The sequence below is a fragment of the Oncorhynchus clarkii genome, chromosome 20 (assembly GCF_045791955.1).
Source record: "Oncorhynchus clarkii lewisi isolate Uvic-CL-2024 chromosome 20, UVic_Ocla_1.0, whole genome shotgun sequence".
Taxonomy (NCBI): domain Eukaryota; kingdom Metazoa; phylum Chordata; class Actinopteri; order Salmoniformes; family Salmonidae; genus Oncorhynchus; species Oncorhynchus clarkii.
The window spans coordinates 4,910,652-4,933,889 of NC_092166.1; the positions used below are offsets into that span (position 1 = coordinate 4,910,652).

Here is a 23,238-nt window from a genome sequence, read left to right on the forward strand (position 1 = left end):
TCGTTCACACCCTCTTAAGCTTTAGCCCCACCCATCTCTTTAAGGATTCACATGTGAGGCCATGTGCTAAACAGAGGGAGTAAGGTAGTGTAGTAAACAACCAAAGATTTCAAGACTAAAAGTGGTGAAAAGTAGTAGTGAAAATAAACTTTAACTAGTGGGCCTATATCATAATCTGACTTTGGTGCAGGTCATGTTGTTCTTCACATTACCGTCTCTGGTAAACACACACTATATCAAATACAATCAGAGTTTATGTGTCACATGCACAGGTTACATAAGGTGTAAATGGTACAGTGAAACGGTTACTTGCACAGTGGAGTCTTTGGTTTAAACAGCTAGCTAAACAACGAACCAGAATCCCAACTCATAATCCATTGCATCCATGCATAAATCTAATGGTAGCTAAAGCTAACCAACTAGGTTCCATGTTAGCTAGCTAGCTAACAAATAATATTACTACACAGATCATACACATAACGTTAGCTAGCGAGCCAGACAACTAACGTCAGGTAGCTAACAGTACGCTTTAACTTGCAACGAAAACAACTTTTTGACAAAAGTAGAAGCTTATAATATCTGAAAATGTAGCTAGACTCTAACCCGTGTATACATGATAATGAACGCTTCTCCCTCTGTCGTGGATGTTCGCCCTTAGTTTGAAGATGTCATGTGTTCTCTTTTCGACTTTCTCCGCATCTTGGAATCATCTCTCTGCTTCCGCCGGGCATCTCACTGATTTCAAAACTGGATCAACTTCTTCCGTGACAACAACACTGTTAATCGCCTTTTCTTCTGGTGACAGTGATGGGAGAAGACTCTACAATGGTTCAATGAAAATGTTTGTACCTAAATCAGGGATTTCCTCATTGTCTGATTCATTTTCAGTGAGAGTCGGCACGGTGCGATTGCCTCCAGAAGGTTGTCCATCATAACTTTTTCCCACTGATCTTTGTCGATAGCGCGTTTAACTTCAGGGCAGCAATGCAACACTTTTACAGTTCTTCGTGATATCTTTCAAAATAATTGTGTTAGCAAGGATTGTCTACACATACTGAGCAGCTCATGTTATAGACAGAAGCATGCTACACGGCAGACCAATCCAAACTCATCTCTCGGCATGTCCAGCCCATCCATTATCTCAGCCAATCATGACTAGCGGGAAGTTTCCTGTCTTTTTCTGTGGCTAAACCAACTAGGCTTGTAATTTAACAATTGTATTTGTATTTACAGATGGCATAGACATTTATTATTAAGGCACATGAAAATTCACATGTTCCAGAAAGCATTTCTGCCCAAAAATGCATTTTGATTAAAAAAATAAACGTTCAAATGCCTCTCCTGTAAAGTAGTGACGTGCGACATACACCTAGCTTCTTGCTTTTAGCCGTCAAGAGGCCCTACAGGCTACATCTCAAATGGCATCCTATTCCCTACATAGTGCACTACTAAGCTGCTATGGGCCCTGGTCAAAAGTAGAGCACTAAATAGGGAATCGGGTGTCATTTGGAACACATGATAAATCTCATATCTCTGTTTTGTTCAGAGCCAAGTGTTTGTTTGGTTAACGAGGGGAGATTAGAGCTTCTGACTGGCAGCTGGTGAATGCTACTATTTTATCAGACAGAACAGAACAGAGCAGACAACCAGCTAATGCTAATTACCCACCATTCAAGATGTGTAGGGCTAAGGGGAGACAACAGCGTTATCTGGAGTACTCTCAGAGTGGGAGATACAATCAGAGACACCTCTTAACCAGGTGCTGAGTGGGACTTTAATCAGATATGTTACATTTAGACGGCAGGTGGAACGCAGGGAAGGGAGAGGGGGGGGGGGGGGGTAGGTGGTGTTAATTTGTAGGTCGAGGCTTTTCCGGATCGTCGCGGTAACCTTTGCCCAGCCCCCTTGTGTTCCGACATCAATCAATTCCAAATGGGGAAAAGTAAACGCTTCCCTCCGCTTCTGGCAGGTCATTTCTCCTGGAGCAGATTAGAGCGACACACACACTGATGCCGACACAGACACACAGACACACACACACACACCCTAAGTCTGCTTGCTTAAAATGAGTGGCGTCCTTCCTAATAAATTGTCTGTGTGTCACTGGGGGGGCTCCAATCTATCTGTAGTGCAGCCAGTCAGGCAGCCAGCCAGTCAGTCAGCCAGCCAGTCAGCCAGCCACTGTGAGATTAGGCGTCAGATTGGAGAGGGAAACAATATCCATTAGTCTGAAGCGCTACCTTTGCTGGAAACATTAAGAAAAAAAAATGTCCGCTTCTATCCTCCATTCCATTAGTCCTCTGGACCCGTGTGTATGTGTTAGAGTTCTCATCGGGCCTGAACATTTGAGCCCGGTTCGACCCAAACTCGAAGCTCGAAAAAAGCCTGATTTTTTTTTTAAAACAAATTTTCTTTAAACTGTTAGTGAGAACAGAGTAGCAGTGGAGTGAGGAGACAGGAAACAGCCATTGGGCCTAGAAAAAGCAGAGCAAAAGAGGAAAACTCAACTTACACTGAACAAGTTGCTTGTGGTTGAGGATATCCCTCTAGTGGTGTGGAGGCTGTGCTTTGGCAAAATGGGGGGGGGGGTTATATCCTTCCTGTTTGGCCCTGTCCGGGGGTATCATCGGATGGGGCCACAGTGTCTCCTGACCCCTCCTGTCTCAGCCTCCAGTATTTATGCTGCAGTAGTTTATGTGTTGGGGGGCTAGGGTCAGTTTGTTATATCTGGAGTACTTCTCCTGTCCTATTCGGTGTCCTGTGTGAATTTAAGTACGCTCTCTCTAATTCTCTCTTTCTCTCTTTCTCTCGGAGGACCTGAGCCCTAGGACCATGCCTCAGGACTACCTGGCATGATGACTCCTTGTTGTCCCCAGTCCACCTGGCCGTGGTTCTGCTCCAGTTTCAACTGTTCTGGCTGCGGCTATGGAACCCTGACCTGTTCACCGGACGTGCTATCTGTCCCAGACCTGCTGTTTTCAACTCTCTAGAGACAGCAGGAGTGGTAGAGATACTCTTAATGATCGGCTATGAAAAGCCAACTGACATTTACTGCTGAGGTGCTGACTTGCTGCACCCTCGACAACTACTGTGATTATTATTATTTGACCATGCTGGTCATTTATGAACATTTGAACATCTTGGCCATGTTCTGTTATAATCTCCACCCAGCACAGCCAGAAGAGGACTGGCCACCCCACATAGCCTGGTTCCTCTCTAGGTATCTTCCTAGGTTTTGGCCTTTCTAGGGAGTTTTTCATAGCCACTGTGCTTCTACACCAGCATTGCTTGCTGTTTGGGGTTTTAGGCTGGGTTTCTGTACAGCACTTTGAGATATCAGCTGATGTACGAAGGGCTATATAAATACATTTGATTTGATTTGATTTGATTTGAACAAAAATATAAACGCAACTTGTAAATTGTTGGTCCCATTTTTCATGAGAAGAAATAAAAGATCCAAGACATTTTTCATACACACAAAAAGCTAATTTCTTTCAGATTTTAAGCACAAACTTGTTTTACATCCCTGTTATTGAGCATTTCTCCTTTGCCAAGATGATCCATCCACCTGACAGGTGTGGCATATCAAGAAGTTGATTAAACATGATCCTTACACAGGTGCACCTTGTGCTGGGGCCAATAAAAGGCCACTAATATGTGCAGTTTTTGTCACACAACACAATGCCACACATATCTAAAGTTTTGAGGGAGTATGCAATTGGCATGCTGACTGCAGGAATGTCCAGCAGAGCTGTTGTCAAAGAATGTAATTTAGCTATGAGCAGTAAACATACTCTGTTTCATGGAAACATGGCTCTCTCGGGATATACTGTCGGGAGTCGGTCCAGTCATCTGGATTCTCAGTTCATCGCGCCGACAGGAAGAAGAACAGCGGGGGGTATATGTTTGTTTCATGATTAACAACTCATGGTGTAATTGTAATAACATACAGGAAGTCCTTTTGTTCACCTGATCTGGAATACCTCACAATCAAATGCAGACCGTATTACCTCCCAAGAGAATTCTCGTCGGTTATTGTCACAGCCGCGTATATCTCCCCCCACAAGCCGATACCACGACGACCATCAAGGAACTTCACTGGACTTTATGCAAACTGGAAAACCATATATCCTGAGGCCGCATTTATTGTAGCTGGGAACAACGTAAACTACCTTTAACCGGACAATCATAATCCCCATGCCCAGGAACGCCAAGGTAACCTGCCTACATGACTCTCGTCCCATAGCACTCACATCTATAGCCATGAAATGCTTTTGAAAGGCTGGTCATGGCTCACATCAACACCCTCATCCCAGACACCCTGGACCCACTCCAATTTACATACCACCCTAACAGATCCACAGATGACAACATTTCTATTGTACTCCGCACAGACCTCACCCACCAGTAAAAAAAAACAACTGTTTATTGGCTTCTGCTCAGCATTCTACACCAAAGTCCTTTCAAAGCTCATCAATAAGCTCAGGACCCCGGGACTGAATACCTCCCTCTACAACTGGATCCTGGACGCCCTGACGGGGCGACCCCAACACATCTGCAATACTGACCATCAACACGGGGGCCCCTCAGGGGTGTGTGCTTAGTCCCCTCCTGAACTCCCTGTTCACCTACAACTGAGTGACTGTTTACGACTCCAACATAACTTGGGGCCAAGCTTCCTGCCATCCAGGAACTCTATACCAGGTGGTGTCAGAGGAAGGCCCCAAAAAATGTGGCAAAGAATCCAGCCACCCAAGTCATAGAATGTTCTCTCTGCTACCGCACGGCAAGCGGTACCAGTGCACCAAGTCTGGAACCAACAGGACCCTGAACAGCTTCTACCCCCGAGCCATAACTCTGCTGAACAGTTAATCAAATGACTATCTGGACTACCTGCTTTGACACTTTTTTCACTGACTCCTCCCACACACTCACACATACTTCCACTGACACCCCAATACACACACACACACTACATATGCACAGACACACATAACATGCGCACACACGCATACTGACGCCACACACACTTTACCCCTACCTACAGTATACTGCTGTTACTGTCTATTATATATCCTTTATCCCTACCTACAGTATACTGCTGTTACTGTCTATTATCTATCCTGTTGCCTAGTAACTTGACCCTTACCTACACATGTATGTACATAGCTACCTCAATTACCGCGTACCCTTGCACATCGACTCAGTACTGGTACTCCCTGTATATAGCCATGTTATTACCTGGCACTCCCTGTATTTTAAAATTTTTATTTCACCTTTATTTTATTTATTTATTTAACCAGGTAGGCAAGTTGAGAACAAGTTCTAATTTACAATTGCGACCTGGCCAAGACTAAGGAAAGCAGTTCGACACATACAACAACACAGAGTTACACATGGAGTAAAACAAACATACAGTCAATAATACAGTAGAAAAATAAGTTTACATACAATGTGAGTAAATGAGGTGAGATAAGGGAGGTAAAGGCAAAAATGGCCATGGTGGCGAAGTAAATACAATATAGCAAGTAAAACACTGGAATGGTAGATTTGCAGTGGAAGAATGTGCAAAGTAGAGATGGAAATAATGAGGTGCAAAGGAGCAAAATAAATAAATACAGTAGGGGGAGAGGTAGTTGTTTGGGATAAATTATAGATGGGCTATGTACAGGTGCAGTGATCTGTGAGCTGCTCTGACAGCTGGTGCTTAAAGCTAGTGAGGGAGATAAGTGTTTCCAGTTTCAGAGATTTTTGTAGTTCGTTCCAGTGATTGGCAGCAGAGAACTGGAAGGAGAGGTGGCCAAAGGAGGAATTGGTTTTGGCGGTGACCAGAGAGATATACCTGCTGGAGCGTGTGCTACAGGTGGGTGCTGCTATGGTGACCAGCAAGCTGAGATAAGGGGGGACTTTACCTTGTAGATGACCTGGAGCCAATGGGTTTGGCGACGAGTATGAAGCGAGGGCCAGCCAACGAGAGCGTACAGGTCGCAGTGGTGGGTAGTGTATGGGGCTTTGGTGACAAAACGGATGGCACTGTGATAGACTGCATCCAATTTATTGAGTAGGGTGTTGGAGGCTATTTTGTAAATGACATCGCCGAAGTCGAGGATCGGTAGGATGGTCGGTTTTACGAGGGTGTGTTTGGCAGCAAGAGTGAAGGAGGCTTTGTTGCGAAATAGCAAGCCAGTATATAGCCATGATATTTTTACTTGCTATTCATTATTCACTGTGTACTTATTCCTTGTGTCACTATTTCATTTTTTTAAAAATATTTAACTCTGCATTGTTGGAAAAAGACGCATAAGTAAGCATTTCCCTGTTAGTCTGCACCTATTGTTGGATTTGATTAGCTGTATATCACCTTGTGAGAGCACATCCTGTTGATTGGTTATATTGAAGTATGCTAATGACATGAACACATTTGATTAGCTGTATATCAACTTGTGAGAGCACATCCTGTTTTATCTGTCTTAATAAAGTAACTTAGCCTACTTCAATATAACAAATCAGTCATGTGTTCAGGTCATTACAACAGTATACAATTCATTCATGCCTTTACAGATGCACTATTGCAGAAATCGCTCCGCCATTTCCTGGTTGCTAAAATTTTTGCTAAAAGTTTGTCTAATTTCAGTTTATGTGAGAAAACACATATAGTATAGTGTAGAGAATCATTGTACCATCTAAACCACTGTGAAATATATTTTCCATAACTAAAAATATTGCTGGTGTACAAAACCAATGTAAAAGATGCAAAAACTGAAAACTTAACAACGGGAAGCATAGAAATACAAAGAACAGATCTACCGCGTCTTAGACTTGCTTTCAATGAGAATGACAGATCTATAACCCACATTTCTATGTGATTTTGGTCTGTTCGTCCCAAAAGTTACATACTGCAGATTTAAATACAAATCATGAATTTTCTCTTTTAAACAAAATAACAAAAGGGAGTCTTGAGTAATTCAAATAAATATCTTGATTTTCTGTCAAATATGTACTGGAGCTGCTGCTCCAGTCTACATTCCAGACGATTCTTATCGCAATTTGAAATATTTAAAATCATCAGAAAAAATAAGTTTCATCATGGCCACTAATTTCCTTGGATTTATTAGAATATTGGAATCCTGGTGTAGCTGAGAGAGAGCCGTAGTAGGCTAAAAAAACAATTTATGCTTGACCTGAAAAAATGTGGTCAGAGGCATGCAGAGGCCAAACTGAGCTCCATGCCGCATCGCCTTACGCCTCTCAAATTTGGTAACAGTGTGGAGGGCTTTGTCTAGCTCCTGATTGACATGATTGGTTGACGGTAGGTGAGGGCGGGAGGTCCTGTATAAACACAAACTCACTTCCTTGACAACTCCCTTCACAACAGATCTGGGCTGCACCACGAAGCGCAAAAAAAAAAGTATGAATGCGCTGGCTTCTGCAGAGGTCATATCACCACGCTGCACGGCAAATGCAGACGTCAGATTGACCATGTAGCGCCTTTAAAAAGGTGCGCAGACACACACGGCACAGCAAGCCCGAAACCAGCCCGGCCTGGATCAATTCACAGAATTTGAGGCCCGGTGTGTTGAGTTCCATCCAGTTCGGGCTGAGAATGAGGACTCTAGTGTCTGCAGGGCGATGGTGTTGGTGGTGAGGATATTTCCTCGTTTGAGCGATCAACGCAACGTTAAAGAGACAGCTCATTGAGGCAGACGCAGAACGTAAATGAATGACAGGGAAAGCATTTAAAAAAAAAATTAAATTCAATGTGCGAGATTGGTTAATAGGATCGAGGGCTTGATGGGAAAGAAATCATTGTTTAACTCAAATAGATTTGAGGTTAAAAAAAATGACATTCAATTCATTGCCATCGCCGTCATTGTCATCAAAGCTTTTGTCTCAATTCCCATTGTTGTCACACAAGGGATGAAGATGGGGGTTTTGATGTGTGGGAATAGCCAATACCAAAACCAATAGAGATGAAATAGTATTATACATTTAAAACAACATCCAATATCTCTGTCCTTCAATGGTTTAAGTGTTCAAAAGGTAAATTATATTATTCTATTGTTATGGGTATAGCCTCCCATTTTCATAGCGTTGTTTTGAGGGGAACTTTGTGCACGTGTAAGTTCCTTCATTATAATATACTGTACACAAAATAAGGAAAGTTATACACAGTGTTTTTTTTTTCTTTGAGGTAAACGGGGTATTTGAGGTAAACGGGGTATTTGAGGTAAAGTATGTGGGGTATTTGAGGTAAAGTATGTGGGGTATTTGAGGTAAAGTATGTGGGGTATTTGAGGTAAAGTATGTGGGGTATTTGAGGTAAAGTATGTGGGGTATTTGAGGTAAAGTATGTGGGGTATTTGAGGTAAAGTATGTGGGGTATTTGAGGTAAACGGGGTATTTGAGGTAAACAGGGTATTTGAGGTAAACAGGGTATTTGAGGTAAAGTATGTGGGGTATTTGAGGTAAAGTATGTGGGGTATTTGAGGTAAAGTATGTGGGGTATTTGAGGTAAACGGGGTATTTGAGGTAAAGTATGTGGGGTATTTGAGGTAAACGGGGTATTTGAGGTAAAGTATGTTGGGTATTTGAGGTAAACGGGGTATTTGAGGTAAAGTATGTGTGGTATTTGAGGTAAACGGTGTATTTGAGGTAAAGTATGTGGGGTATTTGAGGTAAACGGGGTATTTGAGGTAAAGTATGTGGGGTATTTGAGGTAAACAGGGTATTTGAGGTAAAGTATGTGGGGTATTTGAGGTAAACGGGGTATTTGAGGTAAAGTATGTGGGGTATTTGAGGTAAACGGGGTATTTGAGGTAAAGTATGTGGGGTATTTGAGGTAAACGGGGTATTTGAGGTAAAGTATGTGGGGTATTTGAGGTAAACAGGGTATTTGAGGTAAACGGGGTATTTGAGGTAAACGGGGTATTTGAGGTAAACGGGGTATTTGAGGTAAACGGGGTATTTGAGGTAAAGTATGTGGGGTATTTGAGGTAAAGTATGTGGGGTATTTGAGGTAAAGTATGTGGGGTATTTGAGGTAAAGTATGTGGGGTATTTGAGGTAAACGGGGTATTTGAGGTAAACAGGGTATTTGAGGTAAACAGGGTATTTGAGGTAAAGTATGTGGGGTATTTGAGGTAAAGTATGTGGGGTATTTGAGGTAAAGTATGTGGGGTATTTGAGGTAAACGGGGTATTTGAGGTAAAGTATGTGGGGTATTTGAGGTAAACGGGGTATTTGAGGTAAAGTATGTGGGGTATTTGAGGTAAACGGGGTATTTTAGGTATAGTATGTGGGGTATTTGAGGTAAAGTATGTGGGGTATTTGAGGTAAACGGGGTATTTGAGGTAAAGTATGTGGGGTATTTGAGGTAAACGGGGTATTTGAGGTAAAGTATGTGGGGTATTTGAGGTAAACGGGGTATTTGAGGTAAAGTATGTGGGGTATTTGAGGTAAACGGGGTATTTGAGGTAAAGTATGTGGGGTATTTGAGGTAAACGGGGTATTTGAGGTAAAGTATGTGGGGTATTTGAGGTAAAGTATGTGGGGTATTTGAGGTAAACGGGGTATTTGAGGTAAAGTATGTGGGGTATTTGAGGTAAACGGGGTATTTGAGGTAAAGTATGTGGGGTATTTGAGGTAAACGGGGTATTTGAGGTAAAGTATGTGGGGTATTTGAGGTAAACGGGGTATTTGAGGTAAAGTATGTGGGGTATTTGAGGTAAACGGGGTATTTGAGGTAAAGTATGTGGGGTATTTGAGGTAAACGGGGTATTTGAGGTAAAGTATGTGGGGTATTTGAGGTAAACGGGGTATTTGAGGTAAAGTATGTGGGGTATTTGAGGTAAAGTATGTGGGTTATTTGAGGTAAACGGGGTATTTGAGGTAAAGTATGTGGGGTATTTGAGGTAAACGGGGTATTTGAGGTAAAGTATGTGGGGTATTTGAGGTAAACGGGGTATTTGAGGTAAAGTATGTGGGGTATTTGAGGTATACGGGGTATTTGAGGTATAGTATGTGGGGTATTTGAGGTAAAGTATGTGGGGTATTTGAGGTAAACGGGGTATTTGAGGTAAAGTATGTGGGGTATTTGAGGTAAACGGGGTATTTGAGGTAAAGTATGTGGGGTATTTGAGGTAAACGGGGTATTTGAGGTAAAGTATGTGGGGTATTTGAGGTAAACGGGGTATTTGAGGTAAAGTATGTGGGGTATTTGAGGTAAACGGGGTATTTGAGGTAAAGTATGTGGGGTATTTGAGGTAAACGGGGTATTTGAGGTAAAGTATGTGGGGTATTTGAGGTAAACGGGGTATTTGAGGTAAAGTATGTGGGGTATTTGAGGTAAACAGGGTATTTGAGGTAAACGGGGTATTTGAGGTAAACGGGGTATTTGAGGTAAACGGGGTATTTGAGGTAAACGGGGTATTTGAGGTAAACGGGGTATTTGAGGTAAAGTATGTGGGGTATTTGAGGTAAAGTATGTGGGGTATTTGAGGTAAAGTATGTGGGGTATTTGAGGTAAAGTATGTGGGGTATTTGAGGTAAACGGGGTATTTGAGGTAAACAGGGTATTTGAGGTAAACAGGGTATTTGAGGTAAAGTATGTGGGGTATTTGAGGTAAAGTATGTGGGGTATTTGAGGTAAATTATGTGGGGTATTTGAGGTAAACGGGGTATTTGAGGTAAAGTATGTGGGGTATTTGAGGTAAACGGGGTATTTGAGGTAAAGTATGTGGGGTATTTGAGGTAAACGGGGTATTTGAGGTATAGTATGTGGGGTATTTGAGGTAAAGTATGTGGGGTATTTGAGGTAAACGGGGTATTTGAGGTAAAGTATGTGGGGTATTTGAGGTAAACGGGGTATTTGAGGTAAAGTATGTGGGGTATTTGAGGTAAACGGGGTATTTGAGGTAAAGTATGTGGGGTATTTGAGGTAAACGGGGTATTTGAGGTAAAGTATGTGGGGTATTTGAGGTAAACGGGGTATTTGAGGTAAAGTATGTGGGGTATTTGAGGTAAAGTATGTGGGGTATTTGAGGTAAACGGGGTATTTGAGGTAAAGTATGTGGGGTATTTGAGGTAAACGGGGTATTTGAGGTAAAGTATGTGGGGTATTTGAGGTAAACGGGGTATTTGAGGTAAAGTATGTGGGGTATTTGAGGTAAACGGGGTATTTGAGGTAAAGTATGTGGGGTATTTGAGGTAAAGTATGTGGGGTATTTGAGGTAAAGTATGTGGGGTATTTGAGGTAAACGGGGTATTTGAGGTAAAGTATGTGGGGTATTTGAGGTATACGGGGTATTTGAGGTATAGTATGTGGGGTATTTGAGGTAAAGTATGTGGGGTATTTGAGGTAAACGGGGTATTTGAGGTAAAGTATGTGGGGTATTTGAGGTAAACGGGGTATTTGAGGTAAAGTATGTGGGGTATTTGAGGTAAACGGGGTATTTGAGGTAAAGTATGTGGGGTATTTGAGGTAAACGGGGTATTTGAGGTAAAGTATGTGGGGTATTTGAGGTAAAGTATGTGGGGTATTTGAAGTAAAGTATGTGGGGTATTTGAGGTAAAGTATGTGGGGTATTTGAGGTAAATGGGGTATTTGAGGTAAAGTATGTGGGGTATTTGAGGTAAAGTATGTGGGGTATTTGAGGTAAAGTATGTGGGGTATTTGAGGTAAACGGGGTATTTGAGGTAAAGTATGTGGGGTATTTGAGGTAAACGGGGTATTTGAGGTAAAGTATGTGGGGTATTTGAGGTAAACGGGGTATTTGAGGTAAAGTATGTGGGGTATTTGAGGTAAAGTATGTGGGGTATTTGAGGTAAAGTATGTGGGGTATTTGAGGTAAAGTATGTGGGGTATTTGAGGTAAACGGGGTATTTGAGGTAAAGTATGTGGGCTATTTGAGGTAAAGTATGTGGGGTATTTGAGGTAAAGTATGTGGGGTATTTGAGGTAAACGGGGTATTTGAGGTAAAGTATGTGGGGTATTTGAGGTAAACGGGGTATTTGAGGTAAAGTATGTGGGGTATTTGAGGTAAACAGGGTATTTGAGGTAAAGTATGTGGGGTATTTGAGGTAAACGGGGTATTTGAGGTAAAGTATGTGGGGTATTTGAGGTAAACGGGGTATTTGAGGTAAAGTATGTGGGGTATTTGAGGTAAACGGGGTATTTGAGGTAAAGTATGTGGGGTATTTGAGGTAAACGGGGTATTTGAGGTAAAGTATGTGGGGTATTTGAGGTAAACGGGGTATTTGAGGTAAAGTATGTGGGGTATTTGAGGTAAACGGGGTATTTGAGGTAAAGTATGTGGGGTATTTGAGGTAAACGGGGTATTTGAGGTAAAGTATGTGGGGTATTTGAGGTAAACGGGGTATTTGAGGTAAAGTATGTGGGGTATTTGAGGTAAACGGGGTATTTGAGGTAAAGTATGTGGGGTATTTGAGGTAAACGGGGTATTTGAGGTAAAGTATGTGGGGTATTTGAGGTAAAGTATGTGGGGTATTTGAGGTAAACGGGGTATTTGAGGTAAAGTATGTGGGGTATTTGAGGTAAACGGGGTATTTGAGGTAAACAGGGTATTTGAGGTAAACAGGGTATTTGAGGTAAAGTATGTGGGGTATTTGAGGTAAAGTATGTGGGGTATTTGAGGTAAAGTATGTGGGGTATTTGAGGTAAACGGGGTATTTGAGGTAAAGTATGTGGGGTATTTGAGGTAAACGGGGTATTTGAGGTAAAGTATGTGGGGTATTTGAGGTAAACGGGGTATTTGAGGTAAAGTATGTGGGGTATTTGAGGTAAACGGGGTATTTGAGGTAAAGTATGTGGGGTATTTGAGGTAAACGGGGTATTTGAGGTAAAGTATGTGGGGTATTTGAGGTAAACGGGGTATTTGAGGTAAAGTATGTGGGGTATTTGAGGTAAACGGGGTATTTGAGGTAAAGTATGTGGGGTATTTGAGGTAAACGGGGTATTTGAGGTAAAGTATGTGGGGTATTTGAGGTAAAGTATGTGGGGTATTTGAGGTAAACGGGGTATTTGAGGTAAAGTATGTGGGGTATTTGAGGTAAAGTATGTGGGGTATTTGAGGTAAAGTATGTGGGGTATTTGAGGTAAACGGGGTATTTGAGGTAAACAGGGTATTTGAGGTAAACAGGGTATTTGAGGTAAAGTATGTGGGGTATTTGAGGTATATGGGGTATTTGAGGTACAGTACATGGGCTACTTGAGGTATATAGTGTATTTGAGGTATATGGGGTATTTGAAGTATATGGGGTATATAAAGTATGTGGGGTATTTGAGGTATATAGGGTATTTAAAGTATATGGGGTATTTGAGGTATAGTATATTGAGTATTTGAGGTATAGTATATTGGGTATTTGAGGTATAGTATATTGCGTATTTGAGGTGTAGTATATTGAGTATTTGAGGTATAGTATATCGGGTATTTGAGGTATAGTATATCGGGTATTTGAGGTATAGTATATCGGGTATTTGAGGTATAGTATATCGGGTATTTGAGGTATAGTATATCGGGTATTTGAGGTGTAGTATATCGGGTATTTGAGGTGTAGTATATCGGGTATTTGAGGTGTAGTATATCGGGTATTTGAGGTGTAGTATATCGGGTATTTGAGGTATAGTATATCGGGTATTTGAGGTATAGTATATCGGGTATTTGAGGTGTAGTATATCGGGTATTTGAGGTGTAGTATATCGGGTATTTGAGGTATAGTATATCGGGTATTTGAGGTATAGTATATCGGGTATTTGAGGTATAGTATATCGGGTATTTGAGGTATAGTATATCGGGTATTTGAGGTATAGTATATCGGGTATTTGAGGTATAGTATATCGGGTATTTGAGGTATAGTATATCGGGTATTTGAGGTATAGTATATCGGGTATTTGAGGTATAGTATATCGGGTATTTGAGGTATAGTATATCGGGTATTTGAGGTATAGTATATCGGGTATTTGAGGTATAGTATATCGGGTATTTGAGGTATAGTATATCGGGTATTTGAGGTATAGTATATTGGGTATTTGAGGTATAGTATATCGGGTATTTGAGGTATAGTATATCGGGTATTTGAGGTGTAGTACATCGGGTATTTGAGGTATAGTATGTGGTGTATTTAAAATCATACACCTTTTTTTATATACGGCTTCTCATGTACAGATGATTAACAAATCATTGAAAATAAATGGGGGGTTTTCAATCATTGAATAAAATGTAACTTTAATCTGAAATGACCCCAACCCATCCTTACTACATGAAGCTCTCCCACTTCCTACCCCACTAGTCTGAATGTGTAACCATGGTAACAGCATTCCCACTTCCTACCCCACTAGTCTGAATGTGTAACCATGGTAACAGCATTCCCACTTCCTACCCCACTTGTCTGAATGTGTAACCATGGTGACAGCATTCCCACCTCCTACCCCACTAGTCTGAATGTGTAACCAGGGTAACAGCATTCCCACTTCCTACCCCACTAGTCTGAATGTGTAACCAGGGTAACAGCATTCCCACCTCCTACCCCACTAGTCTGAATGTGTAACCAGGGTAACAGCATTCCCACCTCCTACCCCACTAGTCTGAATGTGTAACCAGGGTAACAGCATTCCCACTTCCTACCCCACTAGTCTGAATGTGTAACCAGGGTAACAGCATTCCCACTTCCTACCCCACTAGTCTGAATGTGTAACCAGGGTAACAGCATTCCCACCTGCTACCCCACTACTCTGAATGTGTAACCAGGGTAACAGCATTCCCACTTCCTACCCCACTAGTCTGAATGTGTAACCAGGGTAACAGCATTCCCACTTCCTACCCCACTAGTCTGAATGTGTAACCAGGGTAACAGCATTCCCACTTCCTACCCCACTAGTCTGAATGTGTAACCATGGTAACAGCATTCCCACTTCCTACCCCACTAGTCTGAATGTGTAACCATGGTAACAGCATTCCCACTTCCTACCCCACTAGTCTGAATGTGTAACCAGGGTAACAGCATTCCCACCTCCTACCCCACTAGTCTGAATGTGTAACCATGGTGACAGCATTTCCACTTCCTACCCCACTTGTCTGAATGTGTAACCATGGTAACAGCATTCCCACATCCTACCCCACTAGTCTAAATGTGTAAACATGGTGACAGCATTTCCACTTCCTACCCCACTAGTCTGAATGCGTAACCATGGTGACAGCATTTCCACTTCCTACCCCACTACTCTGAATGTGTAACCATGGTGACAGCATTTCCACTTCCTACCCCACTAGCCTGAATGTGTAACCATGGTGTCAGCATTTCCACTTCCTACCCCACTAGCCTGAATGTGTAACCATGGTGACAGCATTTCCACTTCCTACCCCACTAGTCTGAATGTGTAACCATGGTGACAGCATTTCCACTTCCTACCCCACTAGTCTGAATGTGTAACCATGGTGACAGCATTTCCACTTCCTACCCCACTAGTCTGAATGTGTAACCATGGTGACAGCATTTCCACTTCCTACCCCACTAGTCTGAATGTGTAACCATGGTGACAGTAGGTGTGTGTAAGGTCCTTTCTTGTTGGTCCAAAACATTGGTATAAAATCCATGAGATATTGTAGAACATCCTATCCGTCTGATGGAGTCAATTTGCAGTTTTAGGGATTTGGAGTTTTGGATTTCACGTTGTGGATTTGGAAACTACCCTCTTTTTCATCAGTGTCATCCAGGTGTTTTACCTTTGAGCATCCAAACAAACAACTATTTTACTGTATGTTATTGTAGCCAGTTCTTACCTATGGATATCTGAACAAACAATGTGTTTTTACTGTACGGTAGTATGACCAGGCTTACCTGTTGGCATCCAGGGGTCTGCTGTGGGCTTCACTCTGGTGTTGGCCTGTTCCCAATCTAGATCGTCCTCTCTCCCCTGGCTGTACCCGCAGGCTGCAAACGGCTTGTCAAACTTACAATCACCTGTTACAAAAGACAGAAGAGAATCATTCACAATTAATCTTGTTTTTGCAACTATTCCATTTACTCCACACCATAATGAAAATGAAAACAATAAATTACATTCATAACATTCATTATCCCCCCCCCCCCCCCCCGTCTCTATTTATAATGCAATATGGCCTCTGATGCTGAGATGCTGAGACGGGTTGAGGTGAGACACAGTGAGGGACTAGAACAGCCGTCGATGCACAACACACATTAGCCACATTAGCCAACATGGCAGTTCAATTTCACTATGACAAGTAATGAAATGTCCCGGCTCCATCATCGTTCGACGTCGTCTCTGTGCCAAGTGGCACCCTAGTCCCTATTTAGCGCACTACTTCGGACCAGAGCTCTGTGTAGTGTGTAGTGCACTAACTAGGGAACAGGGTGACAGTTAGAACACAGGCGTAGAGTTCCGAACGGCACCATCTAACAGGTATTGATTTATGCTTTCCTCTAACAGCAGTTAGTGCTGTTGCGGCACTCCAGTCTATGGGACTTAGCTGTTCACCTGTCTTTCATTGACACACACACACACACACACACACACACACACACACACACACACACACACACACACACACACACACACACACACACACACACACACACACACACACACACACACACAGAGAAAAGTAAGCACATACACATACACACACACACACCACTGTTCTACTGCCTCTACTCTGAAGCTGACAGTGAGGAATCATTAGGAGATGTGTGTGTGTGTGTTTGTGTGTTCAGCTCTGCCTGTTGGTGTGCGATCGATTAATACACACTCTCCTTTATTCCTCCCATCTATAAGGCCATACAACACAATGTCAAGGTTCCTCCCATCTATAAGGCCATACAACACAATGTCAAGGTTCCTCACCTTTAAATGGCCATACAACACAATGTCAAGGTTCCTCCCATCTATAAGGCCATACAACACAATGTCAAGGTTCCTCCCATCTATAAGGCCATACAACACAATGTCAAGGTTCCTCCCATACAACACAATGTCAAGGTTCCTCCCATCTATAAGGCCATACAACACAATGTCAAGGTTCCTCCCATCTATACGGCCATACAACACATTGTCAATGTTCCTCCCATCTATAAGGCCATACAACACAATGTCAAGGTTCCTCCCATCTATACGGCCATACAACACATTGTCAATGTTCCTCCCATCTATAAGGCCATACAACACAATGTCAAGGTTCCTCCCATCTATAAGGCCATACAACACAATGTCAAGGTTCCTCCCATCTATAAGGCCATACAACACAATGTCAAGGTTCCTCCTATCTATAAGGCCATACAACACAATGTCAAGGTTCCTCCCATACAACACAATGTCAAGGTTCCTCCCATACAACACAATGTCAAGGTTCCTCCCATCTATAAGGCCATACAACACAATGTCAAGGTTCCTCCCATCTATAAGGCCATACAACACAATGTCAAGGTTCCTCCCATACAACACAATGTCAAGGTTCCTCCCATCTATACGGCCATACAACACAATGTCAAGGTTCCTCCCATACAACACAATGTCAAGGTTCCTCCCATCTATAAGGCCATACAACACAATGTCAAGGTTCCTCCCATCTATACAGCCATACAACACAATGTCAAGGTTCCTCCCATACAACACAATGTCAAGGTTCCTCCCATCTATAAGGCCATACAACGCAATGTCAAGGTTCCTCCCATACAACACAATGTCAAGGTTCCTCCCATACAACACAATGTCAAGGTTCCTCCCATACAACACAATGTCAAGGTTCCTCCCATACAACACAATGTCAAGGTTCCTCCCATCTATACGGCCATACAACACAATGTCAAGGTTCCTCCCATACAACACAATGTCAAGGTTCCTCCCATCCCATACAACACAATGTCAAGGTTCCTATAAGGCCATACAACACAATGTCAAGGTTCCTCCCATCTATAAGGCCATACAACACAATGTCAAGGTTCCTCCCATACAACACAATGTCAAGGTTCCTCCCATCTATAAGGCCATACAACACAATGTCAAGGCCATACAACACAATGTCAAGGTTCCTCCCATACAACACAATGTCAAGGTTCCTCCCATCTATACAGCCATACAACACAATGTCAAGGTTCCTCCCATCTATACGGCCATACAACACAATGTCAAGGTTCCTCCCATCTATAAGGCCATACAACACAATGTCAAGGTTCCTCCCATACAACACAATGTCAAGGTTCCTCCCATCTATACGGCCATACAACACAATGTCAAGGTTCCTCCCATCTATACGGCCATACAACACAATGTCAAGGTTCCTCCCATACAACACAATGTCAAGGTTCCTCCCATACAACACAATGTCAAGGTTCCTCCCATACAACACAATGTCAAGGTTCCTCCCATACAACACAATGTCAAGGTTCCTCCCATCTATAAGGCCATACAACACAATGTCAAGGTTCCTCCCATACAACACAATGTCAAGGTTCCTCCCATCTATACGGCCATACAACACAATGTCAAGGTTCCTCCCACCTATAAGGCCATACAACACAATATTAGGTCCTGATCTGGCTACGCAATATGGCTGTGAGCTACACTAGTTCATTTAGCAGACAAGATTTGCTTAGAAAATCATGTCCTTATTTTATATTATGATGAACACAATTGAACAAAGCTGGATTAAAAATGATATTTTCTCCAAATGATTTGAGGGAGTGTGCCCATGTGGATATTCTGTGTTGAGCAGTTAACAAAGAAATCCCTCCTATATCTTTAATTTAGATTTATTTATGTTGGTCTACAAATGTCGGGCTGTGTGATTCGATTTTTAATACATTCTAAGGATGCATGATGCGACTCTAATGACGATGTGAAAAAAAGTTTCTTGAAAGACATGAGCTCTGCTTTGTTTTGTTTTTGTGCAGGCTGTACACACTTCATCAGTCTCTCATTCACAATTTCCCTTTGTGTGGCTGTAATTCCCCTTTAAAAAAGTCCATGTATTTTTTTTGTGGACAGTGGCTGTTGTGCCCTTGGGCTGAATATAATCATTGTGATTCGCTTCTCCCTGAGTGCTGCGCGCCCCCCGAAACACCTCTCACTCACATGGCTCTCCGTCAATTGATCGGGTGTTTCTCACAGGCTACAAGTGTAGACAGACACATCAGGGAGGCAACCGCGCTCATCCTGATCCAATTCTGAGGTGCATGTTGAAGATATTGGAAGAACTGTCCACATTTACTTTTCATCAGACAACAAGATGAGTAGGTCTAACGAACAGCAAAAGCAATAGCCTACGTCAATCTACTATCCCACATAGTACAAAAGTCGACCTATTCCCTGCGAGAAATAAATATTCCAAACATAACCTGGGACAGTTGGGGGATGCCGTAGATCCCACATTTTACTACCACTAGCATCAACATTTTTTTTAATGCAATATGGCTGACACAACAGATCAGAACGTTTAGCTTAAAATGTTGATAAACTATTAGGCTATTTCTTCACATTATAAGCACAGCAATGCGCACATGGCAGTAGGCTATAAACAAGAATGTTCAATTAGCAGGAAAACACCATTATCAAAAGTGACCACTGTCCCCCCATAGTACAAAAGTTGACCTATTAAATTCTGTTTGATAAATAAATGATCCAAACATAGTCTGGAACAGCTGTGGGATGGGATAGATCCCAAATGAATACAACCACAAGCATCAACAAAAACGTTTATTTTTTATTTTTATGCAATTAGGTTGAACTCAAAAGATCAGAACGTTTAAAATGTTGATAAACTGTTACTGCCTTGACCAATAGCGTTGTTGCGTAAAAAAGTATGCAGCATCAGCTGGAACTATGTCGACAGTTCAACATTCACCTTCTGCTACCATTTCTGTCAAGCCGTCTACACATACAGTCTGATGCATACGTTTGATACATCCAACATATGCACCACACAGAACGCACTGCAACAAGACAAACGCAGTGCTCCATGTAAACCTCCAAAAGCAATCATCAAGTTTACAGACGACACAACAATAGTTGGTCTGATTACCGACAATGACCAGACAGCCCACAGGGAGGTGGTGAGGGCCCTGGCAGACTGGTGCCAAGATATTAACCTCTCACTCAATGTCAACAAAACAGAGGAGATGATCGTGGACTTCAGGAAACAGAAGAGGGAGCACGACTCTACCCACATCGACGGGACCGCAGTGGAGAAGGTGGAAAGCTTCAAGTTCCTCGGGGTACACATCACGGAAAATCTGAAATGGTCCACACAGACAGTGTGGTGAAGAAGGCGCAGGGATCCTCCTCTTTTTAAGAGGCCATCATTCTGTTTTCTCCCACAATTGCATAGCCTATAGAAATGTTGCGCAACATGAGCTCTCATGAAGTGTTCGGTTAGATTTTCAATTACATTTACATTGATGTCAGAGTGATTAGAGGGACAATGGAGTGCGGAGTACCAGGCAGTTCGACAGTTTGGTAGGCTACTAATAACCATCAGCAGAATGGTCAGCAGAGCTTGAAGAAGCCTAATTACCTTGACTAAACTGTTGTCACGTGGAATTTGACTGCCTTCATGACTCGTGACTGCCCGTGTGGTGGTGATACGGTCACCGTAACAGCCCTAGTCATACCAACATTTGCTAATCTCGCCAACAAAAAAAGTTATCAAAGTGGCCTCAATGAAAATATACCTCAATGAAAGATGGAGCCGCTTTCTTGCTTTCTTTGTTTTCTTGCCTAGAATTTTATTAAAAGTACTACAGTGTTTTTTTTACTATAATTCTTTAAATCATTTATCTTTGCTCCAGAGTTTCTTTTTCTTTTTTTGTTAAGTTTAGTTACATGATTTCTCAATTTACTGTATTTTTGCTGTGTCTGCTGTGTTGTCAGACTTATTTTCTATTCCCTCTCAGCCATACAGTTTTTCAATTCATCATCTGTACATGGGGATTGGGCAGTTCTAACAGTCAGTTATTTTTGATGGGTGCATGCCTATCAGTAATTGGAAGCAGCCGTTTCATAAATGCTTCAAGTGCAGCGTCAGATTGTTCCTCATTAAACAGATCAGACTAACAAATATTTTTCACATCTTCGACATAGGAATCACTACAAAAACCTCTTGTAATCATTGTTTATTCACAATTTTAGGTCCAATCTTTAGAACTTAGTTTATTCTAGATATGGCTATTATATTATCGTCACTACATCCGATGGGAGTGGATACTGCTGCAGAGCAGATTGTCTGCAACATTAGTAAAGATGTGATCAATACACGTGAATGATTTAGTTCCTGTTCTGTTTGTTTGTAAATACCCTGGTAGGTTGACTAATGACTTGAACCAGATTGCAGGCGCTCGTTAAAGCTTGGAACCTATTTTTTGAGCGGGCAGCTTGATGACAACCAGTCAATATTTAGGTCACCCAGAAAATATACACCTCTGTTGATATCACATACATTATCCAACATTTCACACATATTATCCAGATACTGACTTTTAGTACTTGGTGGTCTACAGCAACTTCCTACGCGGATAGGATTTAGATGAGGCAGATGAACCTGTAGCCATATTTCTTACACATCATCTGACTTGAGATCCTCTCTCAGCCTAAATTAATACATACATGGCAACACCTCCACCATTTGCATTTCTATCTTTCCTGTATATTATGTAACCATGTATAGCTACTGCATCATCAAATTAATTATCTAAGTGTGTTTCAGAGACGGGACAGAATATTAATGTTTTCCGATGTTAATAAGTTGTCCATTTCATGAACTTTCTCAGGCTACATACAGTATGTTATTATGAGCAATTGTTTGTCCTTTTCTGAGTTGCTAGTCTGATTTTAGTACCATTCTGAGAGGTTGACCCGAGGTAGACATGTCCGTGACATTTACATTTGATTCATTGGTACTGAGTGAGCTGCCAAACAGTTTCAGGACAAACAGTGGAATTCAATTCTATGTGCATTTGATTATTTCTGACAATACCCTCGGAGACAACAGTTAAAGGAACATAGATCAGGTTACTTACAGTCACTACACTTCTAGTTTTCTGAGATATAATACCCTTTCCATCTCCTCTGTCACTGATTATGACAGGGAGGATGCAGTTTTCTATGTTGATGGAGATCATCCTGGAACCGCTGCAGTTAGGGTGAATCCCATCTCTTTTAAAGACTGTTGGTTGCTCCCACACAAAGTGAAAATTGTCACAAAAGGAGACATTCCTCTGTCTTTGCAGAGTTTCTTCAGGAACTCGTTTAGGGCAGCGATGTGGCTGTAACCCCTTCTATAGCATATAGCAAAGGGGAGCTAGAGATTACTGTTCTCTTCCCTGTGCCAACAAGGGTGTTGAAGATAATTTCGTAGTCCTTCTTCTGTTCTTCAGATTGCAAAAAAAGTGAATGTCGTCAAAACTAACTTGAATGACAGGCCAAAATCTCTCACCATCGAGCTGCCCACGACGATGGTTGTCGTGACAGAATCCGATGGGGAAGGAAGATGGGGGAACGGAACGGGCCTGCCTTTGGGCAGGGGGGAAGGAGGTGTACTTCGTCTCATGCCAGCCGTACATGTACCAGCAGCAGTGGATGGCGTCAGAATCTTTGGGTCGGTGATTGGCTGAGCTGTGGAGGAGGGCCCAAGACCTTGTTTCATTTGGTCGTCTGCTGGCTGAGCTGTGGAGGAGGGCCCAAGGCCTTGTTTCCTTTGGTCGGCGACTGGCTGAGCTGTGGAGGAGGGCCCAAGACCTTGTTTCCTTTGGTCGGTGATTGGCTGAAATGTGGAGGAGGGCCCAAGACCTTGTTTCCTTTGGTCGGTGATTGGCTGAGCGGTGGAGGAGGGCCCAAGACCTTGTTTCCTTTGGTGTTGATTGGCTGAGCTGTGGAGGAGGGCCCAAGAACTTGTTTCCTTTGGTCGGTGATTGGCTGAGCGGTGGAGGAGGGCCCAGCATCTTGTTTCCTTTGGTCGGCGACTGGCTGAGCTGTGGAGGAGGGCCCAAGACCTTGTTTCCTTTGGTCGGTGATTGGCTGAAATGTGGAGGAGGGCCCAAGACCTTGTTTCCTTTGGTCGGTGATTGGCTGAGCGGTGGAGGAGGGCCCAAGACCTTGTTTCCTTTGGTGTTGATTGGCTGAGCTGTGGAGGAGGGCCCAAGACCTTGTTTCCTTTGGTCAGCGACCGGCTGAGCTGTGTCTGGTGCCCCTGGACGGCTGTTGGCTGTTGGTGTA

General features: G+C 42.6%; 1 protein-coding gene across 1 annotated transcript in view; it reads right to left on the bottom strand.

Annotated features, from left to right (window-relative positions):
• Window positions 1-15,975, bottom strand: part of LOC139375798 (receptor-type tyrosine-protein phosphatase mu-like) — a 418,014-nt gene extending 402,039 nt beyond the window's left edge. The window contains exon 1 of the mRNA XM_071117668.1: window positions 15,855-15,975. Within this exon, the coding sequence (XP_070973769.1) occupies window positions 15,855-15,864 (10 nt within the window). The 5' untranslated portion in view covers window positions 15,865-15,975. The remainder of the gene's footprint in view (window positions 1-15,854) is intronic.
• Between the last annotated feature and the right edge of the window lie 7,263 nt (window positions 15,976-23,238).